The 26,114-nt window shown below is 40.2% G+C and overlaps 1 protein-coding gene across 2 annotated transcripts in view; it reads right to left on the bottom strand.

Moving 5' to 3' along the window:
* ZFP82 (ZFP82 zinc finger protein) overlaps window positions 1-20,651 on the bottom strand; it is a 32,643-nt gene extending 11,992 nt beyond the window's left edge. Inside the window, exons 1-4 of one of the 2 annotated variants that reach the window (XM_047836992.1) lie at window positions 20,037-20,651; window positions 5,015-5,095; window positions 4,730-4,850; window positions 4,375-4,470 (exon numbers count right to left, since the gene is read on the bottom strand). In XM_047836992.1, the coding sequence (XP_047692948.1) occupies window positions 4,375-4,470; window positions 4,730-4,850; window positions 5,015-5,020 (223 nt within the window). In that variant the 5' untranslated portion in view covers window positions 5,021-5,095; window positions 20,037-20,651. Of the gene's footprint in view, window positions 1-4,374; window positions 4,471-4,729; window positions 4,851-5,014; window positions 5,400-20,036 lie in introns of those variants that run through there. The other variant, XM_047836991.1, reaches the window with a different exon arrangement.
* Between the last annotated feature and the right edge of the window lie 5,463 nt (window positions 20,652-26,114).

Here is a 26,114-nt window from a genome sequence, read left to right as displayed (position 1 = left end):
AGCTTGCTCTGGAGAGAGTGCTTGGACAATTTTAGTTGAAGAGATTAAGTATGTGACTCATGGATCCAATCAATCATCTCAGTAGAAACAAATGGAAATGGTTGCTCAACAGTGATGCATGGAGGACCCTCTTGTCTAATTGTGTGGATCTCTATGACAAACAGAGGAGACCCACAAGGTCTTTACAAATGTGATATCAGCAGAAACACTGCTGGCTTGGACTGAAAAGAACAGAGACAGAATGAAATAACAGAAGGCTATCAGATTTCCAAAATTCTACAGGGAGGAAATGGGCTGATAATCAACTGTAAACATGTGCTACCCTTCAAGTAAAAGGAAGAATGACTGTAGCCATAGACATAGAGGGCAGAGACACAACCTGGAGGGTAGAGTCTCAGGACACAGGAGATTACTCCTAGCCTTTGAAAACTAATGGAATTTGCTCCACTGGGTTTTGAACTTGCTTGGGACCACTGACTTCTTGTGTGTTTATTGACCATCCATATAATTACTTTAGTGGAATATCTGTTTACATCTTTAGTCTGTTTTCCAATTAGATTATGTAGAAGTTTTTACTATTGAATGCAAGTGTGTGTGTGTGTGTGTGTGTGTGTGTGTGTGTGTGTATTAATACTTAGTGAGATAAGTGACTTGCAAGGATTTTCTCCTGGTGGGTAGGTTGTCTTTTCATCTTCTTAACAAAGTCTTTTGCAGAGCAAGAGATTTTTACTTGATGAGGTCTAATTTATCAATTTTCTCTTATGAATCATACTTTTGGTATCAACTCTAAGATCTCTTTGCCTAGCTCTAAATCCCCTAAATTTTTCATTTGTTTTTTTTTCTGAAAGTTTTATAGTTTTATGTTATGCAGTCCATTTTGAACTAATTTGTGTTATATGATTGTGATCATATATGATTAAAATATTGAGTTATAAAGCATAAGCCTTAGGTAGTCGATTTTTTATTTTGTTTGACTGTAGTGCCCAATTGCTCCAGCACCATTTGTTGAAAAAGCTGTCTTTCCTCCACTGAATTTGTTTTGTACCTCAGAAATCAGCTGGACAGGTTTATATGAATCTAGTTCTGTTTGTGAATCTAGTTTCTTTGCCTGTTCCATTGATCCAAGGGTCAGTTTCTGCTATACCACATTGTCTTTATTATTGTATCTATACTATAAGTCTTGATGTTGAGTAGAGTGATTCTCCCATTTTATTATTCTTTATCAAAATAACTTTACATATTCTAGCTCATATGTCTTCCATTTAAATTTTAGAGTAACATGGTCTTAAAAAAAAAAAGAGTAATCTGGTCTGTATTTGCTATGATAGCAAAGTAATGGCCCCACAAATATATCGACATCCTAATCCCTGGAACATGTGAATTTCCAGGTTACTGAGCAAGGGGATTTAAGATTGCAGATAGAATCAAGGTTGCTAACCACGTATCTTTAAATAAATTAGTCTTGATTATTCACATGGGCACGATATAATCACAAAGATCTTAAAGATAGAAGAGAGAGACAGAAGATGTCAGAATGATGCATTTTGAGAAGGAATCTACCTATTGTTGCCTGCTTTGAAGATGGAGAAAGAGGACCATGAACCAAAGGCAGGCAGCCTCTAGAAATTAGAACTAGAAGAAGGAGAAGAGGGAGAAGTGAAGAAGGGGAAGAAGGAGGGGGAGGAAGGAGGATAGAGGAAAAGATAAAAGTTCCCATTTGAGCCTCCAAAAGGCCATAATTGAATGCAGCCTACCCATACCTCGCTTTTAGCCCAGTGAGACCCATGTTGGACTTCTAACATACAAAACTATAAGATAATAAATTTGTGTTTAAAGCCATTTGTTACAGCAACAATAATACATTTACAAAAATTCTTGCTGGGATTTGGATAGGAATTGCATTTAAATCTGCATATCAATTTGGAGTAAATTGACATCTTTACTGTGTTTGACCTTCCAATCCATGAACACACTGAGTCTGTATATTTTAGTCTTTTATTAATTACATGAGTATTGTTTAGTTTTCAGCATAGAAGTCCTATATATGTTTTGTTTTATACCATATATTTTTGAGTGATTATAAATATTGTGTACTTTTTAATTTCAATGTCTGCATGTCCATTCCCAATATATAGAAATACAACTGCTTTTCATATGTTTGTCTTCTTTGTGACTTTTCTGAACTCACTTATTGGTTCTAGAAATGTAATGACTTAAGGTTTTCTACATAGACAATCATGTTATCTACAAATAGGACAGTTTTTTCTCCCTATCTGTATACCTCTTATTGCCTTTCTTCGCCCTACTGCATGCACAATAATTTAAGGATTATGTTAAGAATAGTGAAAGCAGAAATTCTTGCTTCCTGATTGTCAGGGGAAAAGACTTACTATTACACCATTAAGTATAATATTAGCTGTAAGTTATTCACAGACTTACTGTTTTTAATCAATTTGAAAAAGTTTCCCTCTATTCCTGTTTTTCTGAGTTTTTATCATGAGTCAGAGTTGAATTCAGTCAAATGTTTGTTCTGTTTCAGTTGATTTGATTGTGTTGATTTTTTTTCCTTAGTTTGTTGAAATGGTGAATTACCTTGATTGATTTTCAAATATTGAACCAGCATTGAACCCCACTTGCTCATGTAAAATTCTTTTTTTATTATTAAATTTTTTTAATGTTTATTTTTGAGAGCGATTGAGCGAGAGACAGAGCACGAGTTGGGGAGGGGCAGAGAGAGAGGGAGATACAGAATCTGAAACAAGCTCGAGGCTCTGAGTTGTTAGCACAGAGGTGGGGCTCAAACCACGAACCATGAGATCATGACCTGAGCCAAAGTCGGACGCTTAACTGACTGAGCCACGCAGGTGCCCCAAAATTCTTTTTATATATTATTGAACTCTCTTTGCTAATTTTTAAAAGGATTTTTTTGTGTGTATATTCATAATGTATAGTGGACTGTGTATTTCTTCTTTTATACTGTTTGTGTCTTTGGTGTCAAGTTAATACTAGTATTCTGTTTGCTGGAAGATTGTGTTCTTTAAATATTTGGTAAAATTCTCAAATGAAATTATCTGACCCTGGAGGTTTCTTTTTGGGGAATAGATCATAGATTAAATTTCCTTAATAGTATTTTGGCTGTTCACATTATCTATTTCTTTCTTTTTTTTTTTTACCCACATTATCTATTTTATATTGGCTTTGTTGTGGTAGTTTTGTGATTCAAGTAAGTTCTTTAGTTCATCTAAGGTGTCAAATTTATGTGTGTAGAATTGTTTGTATTTTCATTATTATCCTTTTGATGTCTTCAAAGTAGTGATATCTCTTATTTCATCTGGATATCAGTAATCTGTGTCCTTGAGGTTTTGTTGTTGGTGGTGGTGGTGGTCTTTCTATAGGTTTGTCAATTTTATTGATCTTCCCAAAGAACCAGCTCTTTATCTTGGGGATTTTTTTCGTATTGTTTTAATGTTTTCAATTTCATTGATTTCTGTTCTTGATTTTTTCTTTCTTCTGCTTGTTTTGCATTATTTTGGCTTTCTTTTCTAGGTCCTGTGGTGGGATGTTAGATTAATAATTTGAGAATTTTCCTCTTTTCTAATATGTGCACTTAGTGCTATAAATTTTTCTTTCATCCCTGCTTTATTTGCCTTCTACAAATTTTGATTCACTGTTTTTTAAATTTTCATTCAGTTTTATTTTCATTCAGTTCAACGTCTTTTTTCTATGAATAATTTTGATTTTTTATTTACTTAGAATAAAATAGCCAAAGCAGTATTTTTATTTTTTATTTTTTTTCAATATATGAAATTTATTGTCAAAATGGTTTCCATACAACACCCAGTGCTCATCCCAAAAGGTGCCCTCCTCAATACCCATCACCCACCCTCCCCTCCCTCCCACCCCCCATCAACCCTCAGTTTGTTCTCAGTTGTTTTTTTTGTTTTTTTTTTTTAACGTTTATTTATTTTTAAGACAGAGAGAGACAGAGCATGAACAGGGGAGGGGCAGAGAGAGAGGGAGACACAGAATCCGAAACAGGCTCCAGGCTCTGAGCCATCAGCCCAGAGCCTGACGCGGGGCTCGAACTCCCAAACCGCGAGATCGTGACCTGGCTGAAGTCGGACGCTTAACCGACTGCGCCACCCAGGCGCCCCGAAAAAGCGCTTTAAAATGGGAGGGAATTATGACAGTAATACAGAATACAGGTGCGAATAAAAGGGAGAATCTTAACTTTTTTTTCATGTGTCTTAGGCCTTTTCTTCCCAGCGCGTGGATGGACTTTCAAGGGAGAGATTCCTCAATCAATCACTGCCTCTCTTACCAACTGGATTATTAACTGTAGTGCCTTTCCCCATCCATTCACTCCTTACTCACCTGGGCACCATCCTCCTATCCTGTTCCTCGAAACTATCCAGGGCTCCTTCCCTTGTTTCAGTAAGAAAATCCTATCAGGCTTAGGAATAGAGAGTCCTGTTTATATGAAAAAATAGTAAGACATAATCATACTATTCCTCAATTCAAACCCAGTCCTCAAGAAAACCAGCAACTACATGAAGGATAAGAGGAAGGTGTAAAGATCTAAAGCACAGAGAAGATAAAGATACCACAAAGAGCTACCCATCTCCTAATCCACAAAACAATAATAATAATTCTCTAGGAAACAAATCCACCCAGACAATTGAAAGATACACCCAAAATTCACAAATTATTTGGGGATAGACATCCTTACCTAGTAAGACTACTATATTCTCCATCACTACATCTCTGTATAAATCCCCCTGAGCAGCGTCCAGGCATTCCCACTCCTCCTGAGAAAAGTCTATTGCCACAACACTGAACATCACTAATCCCTGAAATGACAAAAACAAATGGTACTGTTAAAACTAAAGGAAATGTTTTTAAGATGAAAGAAGAGACGAAAGAGGACACAGAGGGATTTCAGAAATACATCAAGCAAATGGGCTAGGCCAAACATGGGGCAGAGCATCAAATTAGCATCATTAGAACAAAGTACCTCCATCTTCTTGAATACTCCTATTGCTGCAGACAAACTTCCTTCATACAGAGAGGTATTCCCATTATCCCATGGCTACAGCTAGGAGTGAATAAATGCATGTTTATTTGTAGTTTCCAAAATAAATGAAATAGAGAAGAAAAACACACAGCGACCTGTAAGCATGGCAAACCTGAACTCTGAGGCTATGTCTTTCCAATTTACTCACATTTATTGCCTTTTTCCTCTGTATTTCCTTGGAGATATATACAATTTGGTTCACAAATTGTTCAGTTGCCTCCCTCTGTTTATTAACTTCCACGATTTCTTCTAAAATGGAGTACAAAGAAGGGCCTCTGGCTGGCTCAGTCGGTAAAGCATGTGACTCTTGATCTTGGGATTGTGAGTTCAAGCCCTACATTGGGCATAGAGCTTACATAAATAAGATAAAATAGGGGTACCTGGGTGGCTCAGTCAGTAAGCGTCTGACTTCAGCTCAGGTCATGATCTCACAGTTTGTGAGTTCAAGCCCCACATCGGGCTTTGTGCTGACAGCTCAGAGCCTGGAGCCTGCTTAAGGTTCAGTGTCTCCCTCTCTCTCTGCTCCTCCCCCACTCATGCTCTCTCTCTCAAAAGTAAATAAATATTTTTAAAAAGTTTTTAATAAAAAAATAAAATAAAATAAGTACAAAGAATAAGCATTAAAAACGAATATAGGAAAATTGCTTAAAACACTGCTTAGTATGAAGTATGCAACACTATTATTTTTTTTTTACATTTATTTATTTTTGAGAGACAGAGAGAGACAGAGCACAAGTGGGAGAGGGGAAGAGAGAGAAGGAGACACAGAATCCGAAATAGGCTCCAGGCTCTGAGCTGTCAGCACAGAGCCCAACACAGGGCTTGAACCCACGAACTGTGAGATCATGACCTGGGCCAAAGTTGGACGCTTAACCAACTGAGCCACGCAGGCACCCCCCAACATTTTTTTAACATTTATTTTTGGGGGAGAGAGAGGGAGGGGCAGAGAGAGGGAGACAGAGATTCCAAAGGAGGCTCCATGCTGTGAGCCCAGAGCCTGATGCTGGACTCGAACTCATGAACCATGAGATCATGACCTGAGCTGAAATCAAGAGTCAGAGGCTTAACCAACTGAGCCACTCTGGTGACCCTCAGTGGCCCCTAATTTTGAGAAGGAAACCCTTAGAAGAACTTTGGCTAGAACATTTGATTAGTATATATACTTTTCCTCAAGTATACCTCAAAACACACCAAAATTTCTTTTTTTAGTATTATACCTTAGAGAAACTCCAATACATGTACAGAAAGATCTGTACCATAATGTCCTTTGCAGTGTGATTTCTGGCAACCAGAATCTATTAGTATGATTTCTAGTAGCCAAATATTGGGGGGGGGGGGGAGGGAGGAATTGGAAATACCTATCATTAGGTAAACTATTGAATAAAATGTGTTATAATTATAGAACAGAATAATGTACAGCAATTCACTGCAAAAAAAAACCTGTATCTATATGTATTAATAGGGAAAAATCTAAAAAGCATTATCTTGATGGGGCGCCTGGGTGGCTCAGTTGGTTGAGTGTCCAACTTCAGCTCAGGTCATGATCTCACAGTTCGTGAGTTCGAGCCCTGTGTCAGGCTCTGTGCTGACAGCTCACAGCCTGGAGCCTGCTTCAGATTCTGTGTCTCCCTCTCTCTCTGCTCCTCCCCTGCTCACACACTGTCTATCTCTCAAAAATAAAGATTTAAAAAAAAATTTAAAGCATTATCTTGAGTGAGAAAAATCAAAGACAGATGAGGCACATAATATAATTATCTCCAACTGGGATAAAAGAACATTAGTATTGTATATTGGTTATGGGTATTGATACGTACGTAAAGGTATAAAAAAAAGGATTGATTGTATGCTGAGTTCATGATGGTGCTGCCTTTGGGGACAAGGAAGGAAGGAGAAGGATGGGATACAGGTGATGGTTAACAGGTTTTGAAAAAAAATTAAAATTAAAAAAATAACAGATTTTGGCTCCACATCTAAATATGTATATGTTACTTTAAAGCTACAAAGAAACATAAAAGATTTTACTTCTATATGGTGGTAATACACATGTTTATCTTACTATTTTTTTGTGTTTGTAAAGTTTTTAATTGTTAAAAAAGGTGGATTTATATTACTAATAGAAATAATGTAACAGTGATCTCCATTTCCAATCAGATACTAAAGCTGTATTTTCTTTTAAGTTTTTTAACCTGCTAGGTTTACTGAATGCTACAAACCATAAGCTTTGAAAGAATTTTGGAAACATAACAGAGTAATGTATAGAATATAGGACTAGAAAGTCTTAAAAAAAAAAACAATTTTCTCTTTTCCTACATCAAAGATCTGTATTTACTAAACTTCTTAGAAATGTACTAAGTGGTGATGTGCTGGTCAAGAATCTTGTACTAAAATAGGGGCACCTGGGTGGCCCAGTTGGTTAAGCATCCAACTTTGGCTCAGGTCATGATCTCACAGTTTGTGAGTTCGAGCCCCTCATCGGGCTCTGTGCCAACAGCTCAGAGCCTGGAGCCTACTTCGGATTCTGTCCTTTCTCTCTGCCCTTCCCCTGCTCATGCTGTCATGCTCTCTCTCTCTCTCTCAAAAACAAATAAACATTTAAAAAAAAAGAATCTTGTACTTTGTAGATTTCAGTAATATGATGGAAAGAAAAGTATAATTCCATTAAAGTAAGGCAGGAATATATATGAAGCTTACTGGGATCAAAGACAGTTATTGTAAGAAGGAAAAATTAGCTATCTTACAGCAAGATGGCAGACACTGCTAATGATTGTAAAAATGTTAGCAAAGGTCTTAGATGTCCAAAAGCTGCATAATCTATGTTTCCTGGGTGCTTCTAAAAATAGCATGAGGTGGTGAAATGTACTAGCAAAGTCTATACCAGTTAATGGTATTTATTATTATTTTATTGTGGTGGCCAATGCCAATTAAAATAGTAACTTAACATGATGAAATAATGGTAAAAAAAATTAAAAAAAAAAAAGTTGGCCTAAAAGTAAAGGTGGAGGGTAAAACTAAATATTTAGAAAGGTAAATCCGGAGGGGAGAAAAGTTGAACTCCCCAGCATTACACCATGTGATCTCCCAAGCCGGGAGAGATTTATTGCTTGAAGAGGAACTTTCTTGTATTGTAATTTTCTACTTTTAGATCTAGGAGGTAGCCAGAGGGGTGTTATCTCCCTTGAGGACACACAAAAGGGGATTTCTCCTTTGTTGTAAAGTCCATAGCATTCTGTACTTGCATGGTTTTATTTACCAGGGTCTGTCATAAAGTCCATGAGGAAAGGACTGGATCTTGTTCACCTCTGTGTGGTATATAGTACCTCACATCTCTAGGTAGGAATGAATGAATGAATGAATGAACAAAAGAACGAGCACTGCAGAAAAATTGAGAAGCTTTCCTATTTTAAGGTCTCTTTTTGTTCCCTGGTGGATGGATTAATGTGTATTTCAAAGGCGCTCAAATAAGCACATACTGAGCGACTAAGAATTAAGAGTGATTCATTACGCTAGAATTTTTCCTCCTGCAGGAGCCAGTCCCCCTGGAGTCCCTAGTCCCCTTTCCCTGGGACATCTCAGCAGGAAATTACTACAGTATGTCTCCCACAAGGGTGATGAATGTTAGAAGCATTGCAGCAGACGGTGGCCGGGCCCACCCAGATAGGCAGTCAGGTAAAAGTAAATACCAGTGCTTATTAGGAGCTCCTGGCTTCCACCTGTGCTTTGGCCTTGAAACACACGCAGCTTCCCGCTCTGTCACAGAAAGAAAGCTGACCTCTCCCGCCACCGCCTCCACACGACGGTTTTCCCGCTCTCCCGGAACTTCTACAGTCAAGGCACCACTTCCTTCGCTCCTCGCTCAGTTGTGGGAGGAGGAATTTACCACCATGTACTGCCGCGCCCTCTCGTGGCCACAGGAGGAACTCAGCCAAGCGTTGTAGAGATGCAGTGACAATGGCAGAGGGCTCTGTTCAAGAAACCCCGGGAGCCTGCCTCCGCCCAAGGACCATTCCACACGTTCATTTTTTAACTAGTTATATATGTCAAAGAGGAGCAGAGGGACAGGCGGATGGATTAGGGTTCACATGAGCTGTGGCTGACAGAATTCTGATTTTCCGAAACTGGTCTAACAGAGAGGTAGACATGGTGATGTTAGTTGGGGTGGGAGAAGATTCATACCATGTATTCGTTTAGTGACCCCAAAGATTTCAAAATATATTATCATTTGTATTTAATGACCATGAAATGCTCTAAACTAATTAAGGTATCATGTTTTGATTCACAATTTTTACATCAAACCATTTCTTCCTGGGGGTTGGGAGGGAGGGGAAAGTGGGTGATGGGCATTGAGGAGGGCACCTGTTGGGATGAGCACTGAGTGTTGTATGGAAACCAGTTTGACAATAAATTTCATATTTAAAAAAATATATAATTAGGCCTAAGTGCTAAGTATGTGTTTATTTTTCTAGTGTTATATGGGCATGTATATAATGTGCCCAGGGAATCTGACAATTTGTATCAATTCATTGTTGTCCTTGATGCAGTATTCAACTTTATCAATTCCTACAATCTTAGTAACTGGTAGCATAGTTTTGTTTTTGTCTTAGGAATCACCTATAAAAACTATGTATTTGTTCCCCAGAAAACTCCCAAGTGTATATGGTCACTAATGATAACAACTGTTTTTATATTCACTGATACTAGGTTAAAGATACTTATATTATTCACTGATATTCGAGGGAAAATGTACAGCAAGAGGAAATAAATATATTTGCTTCTCAAAACAAAACCCATTTCTTCCTTGTTTTGTTCTCTAAAAAATTCTAAGATTTACCTGATTATATTTGCATTTATCAAGCCTATCTTTTAAATTTTGTATTCATGGTTTTTCTTTTGTCCCTTTCTTCTGAATCCTGGGAGAACTTTGTCTTTGACATCAGTGATATGATTTTTTTGAGCTGTCAATTTTTTAAATTATGTTTTAGCTCTTACCAATGCTTCTTATAGTTGTGAAGTTTTGGTACTCAACATTGTTTGATTCAATTATATGCAGTTTTGTTTTTTAGTGGGGGAGAAAAAATTTGTTTTCCTAATAGAAAGTATTTCTGAAAACTTCTGCTTACTGCATAAAATAAATTAATTTATTAAAATTGAAATCAGAGGGGCAGTATAATAAATAAAAATTTTAATTTACTGTTTTAGTGTGTCATGATATATTATGCGGTCTTTTTCTCATCATTTCTTGCATTGTTTTGCAGCAGATTTGTTGGACTTACACATCTGTAATTATCCTGTCATTAAATAATAATACATGCAGTTAATTGGTGGAATTTTTTGTGAGAATTCAGTTTTTCAAAGGAACTGACTTTGGGGTATTCATTTCATGATTTGTTCTCTTTAATTTGAATAGTAAAGGTTTAGAAATGTAATGTTTTATTACAACGTTTTAAATGAAAATCATTGTACTTTCTAGGTCTTCTATTAAGCCATGGAGTAAAATGCCAACCCATACATGTTAGCTTCAGTCTTATCTTGCATACCTTTTTTTTTTTCTGGAACAGTTCTGACTTGATAAGATTTTCTGAAAGAACACGTGCCTTAGAATTATTACCATCCCTTCCAGCAGTGGAGCTGGGATATTTATATTCCAGCTCCCATGGGATGATTCCCCTTTCCTGTAACCTGCTGCTCACCCATGGGCAAAGCAATAAAGATTTCACAGCTCTGAGGCACAGAGATGCAGATACTAACAGCTGGATGTTATCTGAAGCATACTGCCTATTTGCTCCTATTTAAAGGTACCTGTGTGCGCCTGGGTGGCTCAGTCAGTTGAAAGTCCAACTCTTGATTTCAGCTCTGGTAATGATCCCAGGGTCATGGGATCGAGCCCTGCAGCAGGCTCCGAGCTGAGCACAGAGTGTGCTTAAGATTCTCCCCCTCTCCCTCTGTACCTTCCCCCATGTGCTCTCTCTCTAAAATAAAAAAATAATAATAATTAATTAATTTAAAAAAATAAAACAAAAGTACCTGTGAACAAGTAGGCAAACATGGCTGTTGCCTACCTACTAGGTTTACATTCCAATGGGGGAGAAAAACAAAATTTTTCTAAGTAAACGGGGGTGGAAATGAGATAGTTTCATATTGTGATAAATACTGTGAAATTAATAAATAGGTAATAGTTACTTAGGAGATACTTTGGGTACAATTGTTATGAAAAGTGTCCTAGAGATAATAACATTAGAGCTTACATGGTAAGAAACCAGCAGTGTGGAAGAGTATTGTAAGCAGAGTGTTAGTTATTCTAAAGACTTTGAAATGAGACAGAGCTTGGAATGTTCCAAGAACAGAAAGGAGCCTGGTGTAGGGGAAGCTTAGTAAGTAAGGGAGAAAGTGGTTCACTGAAGGATCTTAACCATGAATTACATTTTGAAAAGATTTTAATTTGTAGAAAATGGACTGGGGTGAAGCCCCAGTGAAATTGGGGAAATTGGATTGCTACTGCAGCAATCCAAAGTAGGGATAACAGTGGCTTTAGAAATGTTATGGGAGGAATGAAGAGAAATGGGCAGTTTGAGATCTATTTGGGGTGTAAAAATAGGACTTAGTTCTCAAAGATGACTCCTAGGTTTGTAGCTTACGTTACAAGAGAAGTTGGTCATGTCACATAGGAGCATGGGGAGACCTATGGAATCAATAATTGTTTTGGATACATTAAATTTGAGATGTCTTTTTAGTAAGCTGAGATGAAAAGCAGATTAGTTATATATGATTTTAGACATAACAGATATTTTTGCCATTTCAGACCACATTTGTTGGATTAATGAAATTTATTTGTTTTTGACCCTCACAACTCAGCCATTCTACACTTCCAGTCATATATTTGCATTCTCTCTTACATTTAAATTCATTGAGTTCCTGAATTTCTTTTTTTAAATTTTTTTCTTGTTCTTTTTAAATTTTATATAGAGAGAAAATGTGTGAGTGGAGGAAGGGGTAGAGGGGGAGAGAGAGAGAGAGGGAAAATCTTAAGCAGGCTCCACACTCAGCACACAGCCTGACGTGGGGGTCCATCCAACAACCCTGGGATCATGACTAGAGCCGAAATCGAGTCAGATACTCAACCGACTGAGCCACCCAGGGGCCCTGTGAGTCCTTGAATTTCTCCACTAGCAGACTCAGCATTACATCTAATTGGAGCCAACACCCATGACTTCACTTCAAAAGAAAATAAATCAAAAATTGAGTTTTCATTTCACCTTTTAAAGAACACAAATGATTTGAGTAATTTGAAAGATCATTCTCAGTAATTCATTGACTTTACCTACTTCTCAAATACTATGAAATTTTCTCATTAAACTGCTTTTAAATATTTCCAGTTTTACAGTGATGGATGTTGGTATGGTCTGAATGGGCCCTCCAAAATTCATATGTCGAAATCCTACCCCCCAAGGGGATGTTATTAGGAGGTGAAGCCTTTGGGAAGTGATTAGGTCACTAGAGTGGAGTCATCATGATTGAGATTAGTGCTTTTATAAAAGAGACCCCAGAAAGTTGGCTTGCCCCTTCTGTCATACGCGGTCTGCCATGACAGCAGTCTGCAACCCAGAAGGCTTTCATCAGAACCCATGCTGGCCTCTGATCTTGAATTTCCAGTCTCCAGAACAGTGAGCAATACATTTCTACTGTTTATAGGCCACCCAGTCTACGGTATTTTGTTATAACAGCCTGAATGGACAAAATTAGGTGTGTTAATATGTGTTTTCAGCCTATCATCACAATTAAAATCTCTGGAAATTGAAGTTGTACGTCATTGAGTTTCAAAAAAAAAAAAATCCAAGCCACATAGCATATGCTGTTTTTGTGTTTGCTGATCTCTCAGGCCTCACATATCATTCTTCATTTCAACACAAAATTTTCTGAGCCGGTATCATACTTGCAATGTGACATTATTTTATTTTTCAAGTTTATTTATTTATTTTCAGCAGGGAGGGGCAGAGACAGAGGGAGAGGGAGAGAAACCCTAGCAGGCTCTGCATCATCAACACAGAGCCCAAACATAGGCCTTGAACTCACCAACTGCGAAATCATGACCTAAGCTGAAGTTAGAGTTAGATGCTCAGTCAGCTGAACCACCCAAGTGCCCCGCTATGTGACATTATTTTATTGATGGTTTTAATTACTAAGAGATTGATAAAGAACTGAACTAACATTTTTTTCAACCAGTTGATGGCAGTGCACAACACAATGTGCTGCAAGAACTGAAGAGCATACTGTCCAACATGTAAGTCTTGTGACCTTGGAAGTAGCACCATCAGTTGCACAGAAGAGCAAATTCTTTACTGGAACTTGTTTCTCATCAAGCCAAAGCTTTTACAGCAGCAAAGATAAATATTCCAGTAGAGTCAGCTTCTAGAAATGTTTAAAACAACATCTCTTCTTGCAATTTGCACTTCTCATTGAAATAACAAATATGTGACATTAGAAGAGTTTTATTGTTAGTAACTGATTTCACCTACCTGAATAGAAAATTTGTTCCCTTTAATTGATTAATTAGCTTCTCTTCAGTACTTACAGACATTGATGCATCTTTGAATTGAATCATTGCTCAATAGCAGTGCTTTTAAAATACTGAAAAGAGGGGTGCCTGCGTGGCTCAGTCCGTCAAGCATTTGGCTCTTGGTATGGGCTTAGGTCATGATCTCATGGTTCGAGGGACTGAGCCCTGCTTGGGATTCTCACTTTCTCCCTCTTTCTTTGCCACTCCCCTGCTTGTACATGCACTCTCTCTCTCAAAATAAATAAATAAACTTAAAAAAAAAAAAAAAGGTCATCCTTACTAAACAAGTTCTCTAGCAGTAACTCACTGAATAGAAAGGTAACAGTGGTTTGGTTCCAAAATAGGAATGTTATGGTATGAAGATGACAGAAACTAAAATTGGGAAGACTACAGTTTCTAATCTAAGAGTTACTCATTATTAGCTCTAGAACAATCTACCTAAAATTCCTGAGTTCCTACAACCTCATATAATAAACTAGAATAAGAACATCTTTTAGGGGCACCTGGGTGGCTCAGTCGGTTGGGCGTCCGACTTCGGTTCAGGTCATGATCTCGAGATCCGTGAGTTCGAGCCCTGCGTCGGGCTCTGTGCTGACAGCTCAGAGCCTGGAGCCTGCTTAGGATTCTGTGTCTCCCTCTCTCTCCGACCTTCCCCCATTCGTCCTCTCTCTCTGTCTCAAAAATGAATAAACATTAAAAAAAAAAAAAAAGAAAATCTTTAAAAAAATTTTTTTAATGTTTATTTTTGACATAAAGAGAGAGACAGAGACAGAGCATGAGTGGGGGAGGGGCAGAGAGAGAGAGGGAGACACAGAATCTGAAGCAGGCTCCAGGCTCCAAGCTGTCAGCACAGAGCCTGATGCAGGGCTCGAACTCATGGACGGTGAGATCGTGACCTGAGCTAAAGTCGGACGCTCAACTGACTGAGCCACCCACGCGCCCCAAGAAAATCTTTCCTAATAGGGTTGTGAAGATTAGGAATAATATATAAAGGGTATATGAATGGCAGTTCTTATTATTATTGTTATGAAAAAAACATTTTAGCAGATATGGAAAAAACACAAAAGGGAGGTAGACTGAAGACATCAAAATGGACCTCCAAAGTGGAACCCAAAAAGGTGGAAATTTTTCTAGCTCACCCTGTCCCTTTGGCCCAACCATGGGCTCTGTTATTTTCTTCAATGTCCTTCATCATTATCACGTTTTGTTCACCTAGCCTAGATTCAGCATTCCATCACTGTTTATCACTTTCTTGCATACACTATACCTGAATAGAGTTTCTTCCAACTCTAGTGAAACCCAACTCCTGTGCCAGAAAAAAATACACAACCATATTTAAATATTTAAATATGTGACCACCAATCTCAAGGGGACCCAGCAATTCTACCATCAGAAAATTTAACAAAAAAAGACTAAGGGAAAACTCTGGAGATAAATTTCACATAGTTTGCTTTAGAATTGCTGATTCAGGGGCGCCTGGGTGGCGCAGTTAAGCGTCCGACTTCGGGTCAGGTCATGATCTCACGTTTTTTGAGTTCAAGCCCCACATCAGGCTCTGTGCTGATAGCTCAGAGCCTGGAGCCTGCTTCCCATTCTGTGTCTCCCTCTCTCTCTACCCCTCCCCTGCTCATGCTCTGTCTCTCTGTGTCTCAAAAATAAATAAAACATTTTAGAATTGCTGATGCATCTGGGTGGCTCAGTTGGTTGAACCTCTGGCTCTTGCTGTCAGTTCAAGTCATGATCACACAGTTTGTGGTACTGAGCCCCGCATCAGGCTCTGTGCTGGCAGCGTGGAGCCTTCCTGGAATTCTCTCTTTCCGTCTCTCTGCCCCTCTCCTCGCTCTCTAAATACATAGATTAATTAATTAATTTTTTTAAAAAACTTTGAATTGTTTATGTTTTCCCTTTAACTCCAGTCAATAGATCCATCTCAAAGGCCTTAGCCCTATATCAATAAATGAACGAGTGAATGTACAATTACATGCTGCAAGTCAAAATAAGAGGTTTTTTTTAAGTTTATTATTTTTTGACAGAGAGAGAGAGAAAGAGAGAGAGAGAGAGAGAGAGAGAGAGAGGATCCTAAGCAGGCTCTGCTCAGCTCAGAGCCTCTGATGTGTGGCTTCAGCTCACGAATTGTGAGGTCATGACCTGAGTTGAAATCAAGAGTTGGATGCTTAACCGACTGAGCCGCCCAGGCACCCCCAAAATAAACTTAATACGAGTCTTTCTGTAGGATCTTCCAATGAGGCCCAACTACTGATGACAATCATCATACATTGTTAGGGACAATATATTATCAGCTTTAACTAACTTTAAATCTTTTGGCCCAGAAAGCCCACATCTGTAATCAACAGTAAAGATCGATATCAATAAGCCACATGTTTCAGAGTGATAATTTTGAAAATAACAAAATGGAAAGCAACTTTATAATGCACAGTGGTACATATATTCAGAATTATATCAAGATACTCAACAACAAAAAGACAACCAAGTTAAAAATGGGCAAAGGACTAAAGTAGACGTTTCTCCAAAGAAGGCACACAAATGGCTAACAAGCACATAAAAAGATGTCCAATGTTATTAGTCATTAGGGAAATGGAAATCAAAAGCACAATGGGATGCCACTTCAAATCTACTAGGAAAATAAAAGTCTACTAGGCTAAAATAAAAGTCAAACCTAGGAAAGAACAAGCACTGGTGAGGATGTAAAGAAACAGGAACCCTTATACATTGTTTGTGGGAGTGTTAAATGGGGTAACTGCTCTAGAAGACATTTAGTGGTTCCTCACAAAGTTAAAGATAAGGGTGTCTGAGTGGCTCAGTCGGTTAAGCATCTGACTCTTGATTTTGGCTCAGGCAATGATCTCATGGTTCATGGTGCTGACAGCATGAAGCCTGCTTGGAATTCTCCCTCTCTCTCTGCCCCTCCCCTGCTTTGTGCACCACACTCTCTGTCTCTCAAAAGAAATAAACATTAAGGAAAAAAAACCAAGTTAAACATAAAATTACCATATGACCCAGCAACTTCATTCCTAATTACATATCCCAGAGAGATGAAAACACATAAAAACTTGTCCACATAGAAACTTGTCCACAGAGGCGCCTGGGTGGCTGAGTCAGTTAAGTGTCCGACTTCAGCTCAGATCATGATCTTGTGGTTGGTGAGTTTGAGCCCCGCATAGGGTTCTGTGCTGACAGCTGGGAGCCTGGAGCCTGCTTCGGATTCTGTCTCCCTCTCTCTGCCCCTCCCCCGTTCGCACTTTCTCTCTCTCTCTCTCTCTCTCTCTCTCTCTCTCTCTCTCAAATGGACATTAAAAAAATAATTAAAGGGCCGCCTGGGTGGCTCAGTCAGTTGAGCAGCCAACTTCGGCTCAGGTCATGATCTCGCAGTCCGTGAGTTCGAGCCCCACGTCGGACTCTGTGCTGACAGCTCGGAGCCTGCAGCCTGCTTCCGATTCTGTGTCTCCCTCTCTCTCTGGCCCTCCCCCGTTAATGCTATGTCTCTCTCTGTCTCAAAAATAAATAAACATTTAAAAAAATTTTTTTAAATAATTAAAAAAATTAACTTGTACACAAATGTGTACAGCAGCATTAGTCTTAATAGTCAAAAAGTAGAAACAACCTAAACATCCAACTACAGATAAACTGTGGTATATACATACAATGGAATATTATTTAGCCAGAGAAAGGAACGAGGTACTGATACATGGTGCAACTTGGATATACCTTGAAAACGTGAAGCTGAGTGAAAGAAACCAGACACAAAAAGCCACATATCGTATAATTCCATTTATATGAAATGTCCAGAATAGGCAAATATATACAGATAGAGACCAGATTGGTGGGTGCCAGGAATGGAGGAAGGAAGGAATGGGGAATGGTGGGTGACATAATGGGTATGGAGTGTTCTGAAGTGATGAAAAAGTTTTGAAACTAGAAAGAGGTGATGGTTCACAACACTGTGACAGCACTAAGTGCCATTAAATTGTATACTTTAAAATGGTAAATAGTTAATTGTATGTAATGTGAACTCTGCCTCAATTAGAAATAAGGAAAAAAACCCTTTACCAAAAAGCATTAAGTGTTCTATGGAAAAAATATAAAATTGAATATACCCTGTGATTAGAACAACTTTTATAAATTTTTTTAACGTTTATTCATTTTTGAGAGACAGAGCATGAGCAGGGGAGGGGCAGAGAGAGAGGGAGACACAGAATCTGAAGCAGGCTCCAGGCCCTGAGCTGTGAGCACAGAGCCTGGTGCCGGGCTCAAACCCACAAACCGTGAGACCATGACCTGAGACAAAGTTGGACGTTTAACTGACTCAGCCACCCAGGTGCCCCTAGAACAATTTTAAAATATGGCCATTTCTTCTTTAAGATTGTTTTAAAGTAGTCTCCACACCCAACATGGGGCTCAAACTCATGACCCCAAGATCAAGGGTTGCATACTCTACCAACTGAGCCAGCCAGGCGCCCCTAAATTTTTTTTAAGTAGATGAAACATTCTATCTTTCCCTCATTTTTAAAACGAAAAAAGTTCTTCAGCATACGCTGCTTCAATTTTGCATCTGTCCATTCCATGAGAGTCATTTATATTGGCCACTTTTACCTGGACATCCAGGTCTTCTCTCACATGACACTGCCCTCCACTGGTATCCTCAGACCCTGTGCCACATCTACCTCCTCAGAGCAGACACAAAACATCTTCTCCTAGCACCCTCCCATATCTATATCCTTAGCTTCAACTTTCAACTATCTCATTATATATTCTGTAAACATCTACTTTGCAAAAATTAGTTATGGCTATGTTCTGTTTTAAGCTGTAAATGTCTTTTTTTTTCCTCTAAGTTTACTTATTTATTTTGAGAGAGATAGAGACAGAGTGAGCAGGGGAAGGGCAGAGAGAGAGAGAGAGAGAGAATCCCAAGCAGGCTCCGCACCATCAGCGCAGAGCCCAACTCGGGGCTCAAACCCACGAAACTGTGAGATCATGACCTGAGCCGAAACCCAGAGCCTCAAAAATGGTGCACACATTCTCAAGATCCACAAAAGCACTGGGGCGCCTGGGTGGCGCAATCGGTTAAGCGTCCGACTTCAGCCAGGTCACGATCTCGCGGTCCGTGAGTTTGAGCCCCGCCTCGGGCTCTGGGCTGATGGCTCAGAGCCTGGAGCCTGTTTCAGATTCTGTGTCTCCCTCTCTCTCTGCCCCTCCCCGGTTCATGCTCTGTCTCTCTCTGTCCCAAAAATAATAAATAAACGTTGAAAAAAAAAATTAAAAAAAAAAAAAAAAAAAAAAAGATCCACAAAAGCACTATCACACTATCATATAAATCCCAGAGACAGAGTATGGAGATATATAAGAATAATACCTTTTTTTTTTTTTAATGGGGAGGGGGGCACCTGGGTGTATCAGTTGGTTAAGCAAGGGACTCTTGATCTCAGCTCAGGTCATGATCTTACAGTTGGCGGGATTGAGCCCCACATTGGGCTCTGTGCTGAGAGCACAGAGCCTGCTTGGGATTTTCACTTTCCCTCTCTGCTCCTCCCCCACTCATACTGTCTCTCTCTCAAAAAAAAAAAAGGGGGGGGGGTGACTCTAGATCTTATTTTTTTAAAAAAAGGGTGCTGGGCTGGCTCAGTTGGTAGAGCATGTGACTTTTGGTTTCCGGATTGTGAGTTCCAGCCTTCCTTAGGGTATAGAGATTATTTAAAAATAAAATCTTAAAATCAAAAACAACAACCAGGTATGGAGATATGCTTATGCCATCTCCACCTCCCTTCACCGCCAAACTCTCACCAGAAAAAAATAACATAAACGGTCACATGCAGTGACATAATCACATTCACACAGCCCTACCACTCCACTCTCATTAGCTGGACAATACAGATATCCCGACGACCTCCAAAACGCAGTCAATAACACAGACAAGAGACACACACAGCCACGTAAACGCGGTTCACACCGCCACACGCGGTCACGATCAGGCAAGAGTCACACAGCCAGCCAGTATCCTCCTCCCCGCCCCCAGTCCTCGGCGCGCGCACACAACCAGGCGCGCGCGCGCCTCCCCTTCGCGGGCTTGGGCACCCGCAGCCTTGAGATTCTGGCCCCGGGCTCCCGGCTTCCTCACCCACGGCCTCTCGGCGGTTGGTTTAGCCCGCTTCAAATTGCACGAGCGAAGCTCCCCCGCACGCCGCTGACGTTGGACCACCGCAGCCGCCAGGCCCACAGCCCGGCTCCTAGGCGAAGGAACTGGGACGGAGAGCACCCTTGGGCACAGAGGCTTCTAGATAATGCAGCCCAGAGCCTCGCAAGCCTCTTACCGCGCCAAGGTGGGCGGTAGATTCATCCCGGCGACTCGAGGCGCCCTGAACTGCGGGGCCTGAGGAGACCCTGAGTTTCACTTACCCTGGGCACCAGCGATTTTAACCAAAGCACGAACTGGGGCAGGTGGTGGCCTCAGGGAGGAGAAGGTCCCAGGAAATGTGGGGCTAGATGTCACCCAGAGGCGCGGTGGACCGCGTGAAATGTCGCGACTAGAGCCAGCCTCGCCCGCCTGGCCAGAGCTCCTCTCCCCACGACTTGCCACCTTGCCGTGGCTGTCCAGGCGCAGAGCGGGCCCCTCCGCCCAGAACTGGGCCTCTTGCGTAGGCTGGGATCGCTTCACGCCCCCTAGGCCAGAATCCGGGAGCAGCTGGGCCGTGTGGTAGTCCCAGGGGAGGGGAAAACCCGTGCGGCTCTAAACTGGCTGTGGTCGGGAAGAGTGGAGGGAGTCAGCTGCCGGAGGGATTCAAAGGGGAGTATGGGATCCTTAGCGACAGACCCCAGGAGTCTGTGTAAATACTGATACATTACGCCTGTAAGGGGCGACGAGGAAGGCTCCATAGCAGACTGTGAGTCAGAAATTCAAAAGGAGAGAAAACGGGGGCGCCTGGCTGGCTCAGTGTAGCGTTAGACTCTTGATCTAAATAGAGACTATGAGCTCAAGCCCCACGTTGGGTTTAGAGATTACTTAAAAATAATATCTTAATTTTTAAAAAGAAATAAACCAGAACTTCAGATAAGAGAAGTAGAATTTCAGAAGTTTTCTAGCCACTGAACAGGATAACGGGAATTTGAAAAGAGAGAACAGAGGAAATAAAATAGTGAAAAATATCACGACAAGAAAATAATTGACAGACACGAGTCAATAAGATGAAAGTACATGAAGTACCAAGCATCAGTGAATGAAAAAGATCCATTCTAAGGCATGTAATAAGACAATATCAAAGTATCAGGGATGGCTGACTTCTAGCCAACATGGAATAAAACCATTATCTCCCACTAATAACAATTTAACACTCTGGACCAGATACAAAAAGCAACTACGCAAGAACTCAGAAATGTAAGCAAGCGGAAGTGGGGCAGATAAAAACATGAAGAATGAACAAGATGAAGCTTCCCTGCTGGCTTGGTGGTAGCACATGTGACTCTTGATCACAGGGTTCTGAGTTCAAGCCCCACCTTGGAAGGAGGGCTTATTTTTAAAAAGAAAGAGAGAGAGAGAGAGAGAGAGAGAGAGAGAGAGAGAGAGAATCACCTGGGTGGCTCAGTCTGTTGAGCATCTGACTCTTGATTTCAGCTCAGGTCATGATCCCAGGGTGGTGGGATTGAGCCCTGCCTCAGGCTCTGTGCTGAGTGTGGAGCTTGCTTAAGATTCTCTCTCTCTCTCTCTCTCTCTCTCTCTCTCTCTCTCTCTCTTTCTCTTTCTCTCCCCCTCTGCCCCTCCCTCCCCTGCATATGCGCTCTCTCTCTCTCTCTCTCTCTCAAATTAAAAAAAAATAAAACTTAAAAAAAATAATCAATTGCATTTAATATAACTTAAGAGTGAACAATACGGAGGTATTTTACTGGGGTATTTTTCTTCTTTATCTCGTGGCTATGACTGGAAGGAGGGCATGTCCCAGAACTGTGCAATTGGTGCAAACAGCAAAAGCTATGAAAGAAATCACTTATTTCTAGCCAGAGAGCTAGAAAAAGAGGCTCCTGAATGGGAGGGGGTGTGAAATTTTCCTTCTTCCTTCCCCCCTTATCTTCTTTTTTCTCTACTGACTTTGCCCCAACACCAGTACTGGTCATGAGGCTGCATTGCTACTACAGTAGTGTCAACAGAACCAAGAAGAGAGGCCCATAGGATCCAAAGGGAGTATATATATATTTTTTTCTCTACTTCTGACATTTCGCCACAAAAGAGTTGTGTGACAGCTTGGGGGAGGGGGAGTCATCCAAACTTTGAAACTTATGAAAATATCATAAGGCAAAAATGCATTTCATACACTTAAACGACTAAACATCATAGCTTAGCCCAGCCTACCTTAAACATGCTCAGAACACTCACATTAGCCTACAGTTGGGCGAAATCATCTAACAAGCCCATTTTATAACAAAGTGTTGAATGTCTCATATTTTGTTGATTACTGAAAATGAAAAACAGAATGGTTCTAAGTGTATTGGTTGTTTACCCTCATGATTGTGTGGCCAACTGGGATCTGTGGCTCGCTGCTGCTAAAATCTACCTAGATGGGGAAATGCTGGTTTGAACAGTTGTTTTCTTTAATTTGAAAACTGTTGTGCCATTTCCTCCATGACGTCTGATGAGAAATCCGCTGTCTTTCAAATTGTTTTCCTTCTTTAAGAAAGGTGTCATTTTGAGGCACCTGGGTGGCTCAGTTGGTAAGCGTCCGACTTCGGCTCAGGTCATGATCTCCCGGTTCGTGAGTTTAGCCCCGCATCTAGCTCTGTGCTGACAGCTTGGAGCCTGCTTCAGATTCTGTGTCTCCCTCTCTCTCTGCCCCTCCCCCACTCACAGTCTGTCTCTCTCTCTCTCAAAAATAAATAAACATTAAAAAAAGAAAGAGAGGTTTCATTTCTGTCACTGCCTTCAAGATTTTTTTCTTTATAGTTCTCAGAAATTTGATTATAATGTGTGTTGGCTTGGATTTCTTTGGTTTTTCACCCTGTTTGGCTCAGGTTCTTAAATCTGTAGGTTGTAGGTGTATGTCTTTTGCCATATTTGGGACATTTTCCGCCATTATTTCCTCAACTACTTATTTAGCCCTGCCCTCCTTTTCCCCTCCTGTGGGACTCCTGTGTCACAAATATATTTTTTCTTTTAATTTCACAGGTCTCTAAGGCTCTGTTTGGTTTGTTTGTTTGTTTGTTTGTTTACCTGAGGCTCTGTTTTTGCTTTCAGTCTAGTTTCTCTCTGCTGTCAGGCAATAATTTCTATTGTTTCTCTTCAAATTTAATGAATCTTTCCTCTGTACCTTCCATATTGCTGTTCAGCCCATTCATTGAGTTTTCTTTTCTTTTTTTTCCATTTCAGTTACTGTATATTTCTATTCCAAAATTTCAATTTAGTTCTCTTTCTGTCTTCTATTTCTTGCTGAAACTTGCTTTGTACTTTTCATTTGTTTCAAATGTTTTTGTAATTGCTAATTAAAGCATATTTATGATGGTTGCTTAAATATTTGTCAGATAATTCTAAGATCTCTGTCATCTGGTGTTGGCACCTATTTATCTTTTTATTTATTTATCTTTTTAATAGACTATTTTTTAGAGCAGTTCTAGGCTCATGACAAAATATCTATTGATTTTTTATTCAAGTTGAGATTTTCCTGGTTTTGATATTTGATTTTTAAAATAAATGTGGACATTTAGGGTATTAGATCTTATTTAAACGTTCAGTTTTGGGGCACCTGGGTGGCTTAGTCAGTTGAGTATTCAACTCTTGATTTCGGCTAAGGTTATGATCCTAGGGTTGTGGGATCGAGCCCCACACTGAGTGTGGAGCCTGCTCGAGATTCTCTCTGTCTCTCTTTCTCTCTCTCTCTGCCCCTCTCCTCAGCTCATGTTCTTTCTCTCTAAAATAAATGAGCGCCCAGGTGGTTCAGTTGGTTGAATGTCTGACTCTTGGTTTCAGCGCAAGTCATGATCTCTGCATCGGGCTCTACGCTGATGGCAGACAGCCTGCTTGGGATTCTCTCTCTCCCCTTCTCTCTCTGCTCCTCAGCCCCCAGCTTTAAAAAAAATTATAAACCTGCAGTTTTAGCTGGCTTCCTCTGACATTGTTATGGCTGAGAGATCAGAGATACCACCTTGTCTCTGCCAAATGTGGGTAGAAGTCTAGGTTCCCTACTCAGGATTCTTTGATACCTGAGAAGGGCAAAGCCTCCTAGTTATTGCTGAACAGGGATAAAAGTTCCAGCTCTGCATTCATTAGGCATCCACTGGTAACCTCCCTGGCTGGGACAAATTGGAATGTATGATTACTGTTTCCCAGGTGGTCTATTCTGACAATATAGGAGTGTGTGTGACCTCATTAACACTGGGCAGTGGTGAAACTCCTGACTTCCCTGTAGGCCTGTCTCACACGAGGCCCCTCTCTGAAGGGTATGGGTACCTCATTACTGCTGAGCAGGGGTAGAAATCTCACTTCCCTAAACGGTTTACATTGACACCATGGAAGGGAGGGGTACTGTCTCACACCCAGTGGGTGGTATTCTTTTCTGACCGTACCTCTATGAAGGGCAGGTAAAGTTGGAGCGCCTGGCAATTGTGGAAATCTAGGCTCCCATGCAGTCCTTGCTGGTCTGGGCAAAACCGTTTTTTTTTTTCTGTGGTGTTTGTCTGGAGTAGAACAGTTACTGTGTAAAAGTTTCCTGTCTTACTAAGCTGCCTGTTTCCCTGTACTTTGGTTACAGAGCAGGCTTTTGCTGGGCTTTTCCCCCGCTCTTGTCAACACCAGTTGGTATTTCAGGGTTGTCAGCTTCTTCAGCTCCAAATGAGGGATATATAGGGCAAAAAAATTTAAAAAATAATAAAAAACCCCAAACCAAAACAAACAAACAAAAAACCCAAGGATATCACCACTGTCTTATTCCACTGGACCCATGGTCTCAACCCTGCCTGCTGCCTTCTTTCCACTTTCAAAATCTTATGTTTGTTTTCTATAAACATCCAGGGTTTTTATTTGTAATTAGTAGGAGAAATAGGGGAGAAAGTACCTCTACTCAATCCTGAGGCAGGAAATCCTCCATTTAAAAAAAAATATTACTTTCACCTTGTACATCTGTCTTCTTCTTGCCCTTTTAAATGTCTGTTGTAGGGGTGCCTGGGTTGGTTAGGCTAAGGTCATGATCTCAGGGTTCTTGAGTTCGAGCCCCACATCAGGCTCTGTGCTGACAGCTTGGAGCCTGGAGCCTGCTTCGGATTCTGTGGCTCCCTCTCTCTCTTCCCTTCCCCTGCTCACACTCTGTCTCTCTCTCTTTCAAAAATAAATAAACATTAAAAACATTTTTTAATTTAAATGTCTATTGTGCATATAGAGGACATTCCAGATCTATTTTTATTTATTTTTTAATGTTAGTTTTTAATATTTTTAATGTTAGACACTTAACTGACTGAGCCACCCAGGCACCCCTCTAGATCTGTTTTTATATTTCCCCCTTTCATTATTTCAAGCTGTCATTTTTCTTGGTCCTGTGATAACTTATCAAGCTGTTAAGATTGACTGATTTGTTACTCTGCCTATCCATTATGCTAATTATAGTTCTTCAGTCAGATTGCTTCATTTTATTGGCTTCAGTTTGTTCACTTATAAAATAAAGGGGTTGGGGCGCCTGGGTGGCGCAGTCGGTTAAGCGTCCGACTTCAACCAGGTCACGATCTCGCAGTCCGGGAGTTCGAGCCCCGCGTCGGGCTCTGGGCTGATGGCTCAGAGCCTGGAGCCTGCTTCTGATTCTGTGTCTCCCTCTCTCTCTGCCCCTCCCCCGTTCATGCTCTGTCTCTCTCTGTCCCAAAAATAAATAAACGTTGAAAAAAAAAATTTAAAATAAAGGGGTTGGAAAAATAAAATAAAATAAAATAAAATAAAATAAAATAAAATAAAAGGGGTTGGAAGAGTCTTGAGCTTCCTTTTCATCTCTAAGTATGCTCTATTATAATAATGGTTTAAGAACTAGTAATTAATTGCTAGCTATGCAAATTTCTATTTCCTCATCTGTAAAACGAAATGAGTGACTACACTTCATAGACTTGACACATTGTAAGTTTTCAAAACAGTGTTTGGCAAATATTAAAGACTTAATTACTGGTAGTTACTATTCAGAAACCTATGATCTCCAAGTGTACAAAGGCAGGAATAGGAAGGGCTCAATGGAAGAGTAACAGCTGAACTCTACATTTGATGATGAATACATTTTGATAGATGGTAACTAAGAATTATAGTGGATGGGGGCACCTGGGTGGCTCAGTCTGTTAAGCATCTGATTCTTGATTTCGGCTCAGGTCATGATCTCATGGTTCATGAATTCGAACCCCTTTTTGGGCTCTGCACTGACAGCGTGGAGCCTACTTGGGATTCTCTCTCCTTCTCTCTCTCTGCCCCTCACCCCTGTAAATACACACTCTTTCTCAAAATAAATAAATAAACCCTAAAAAAAAAAA

Source organism: Prionailurus viverrinus, chromosome E2 (assembly GCF_022837055.1).
Source record: "Prionailurus viverrinus isolate Anna chromosome E2, UM_Priviv_1.0, whole genome shotgun sequence".
NCBI classification, from domain to species: domain Eukaryota; kingdom Metazoa; phylum Chordata; class Mammalia; order Carnivora; family Felidae; genus Prionailurus; species Prionailurus viverrinus.
This window is presented reverse-complemented; position numbering and strand designations above follow the sequence as displayed.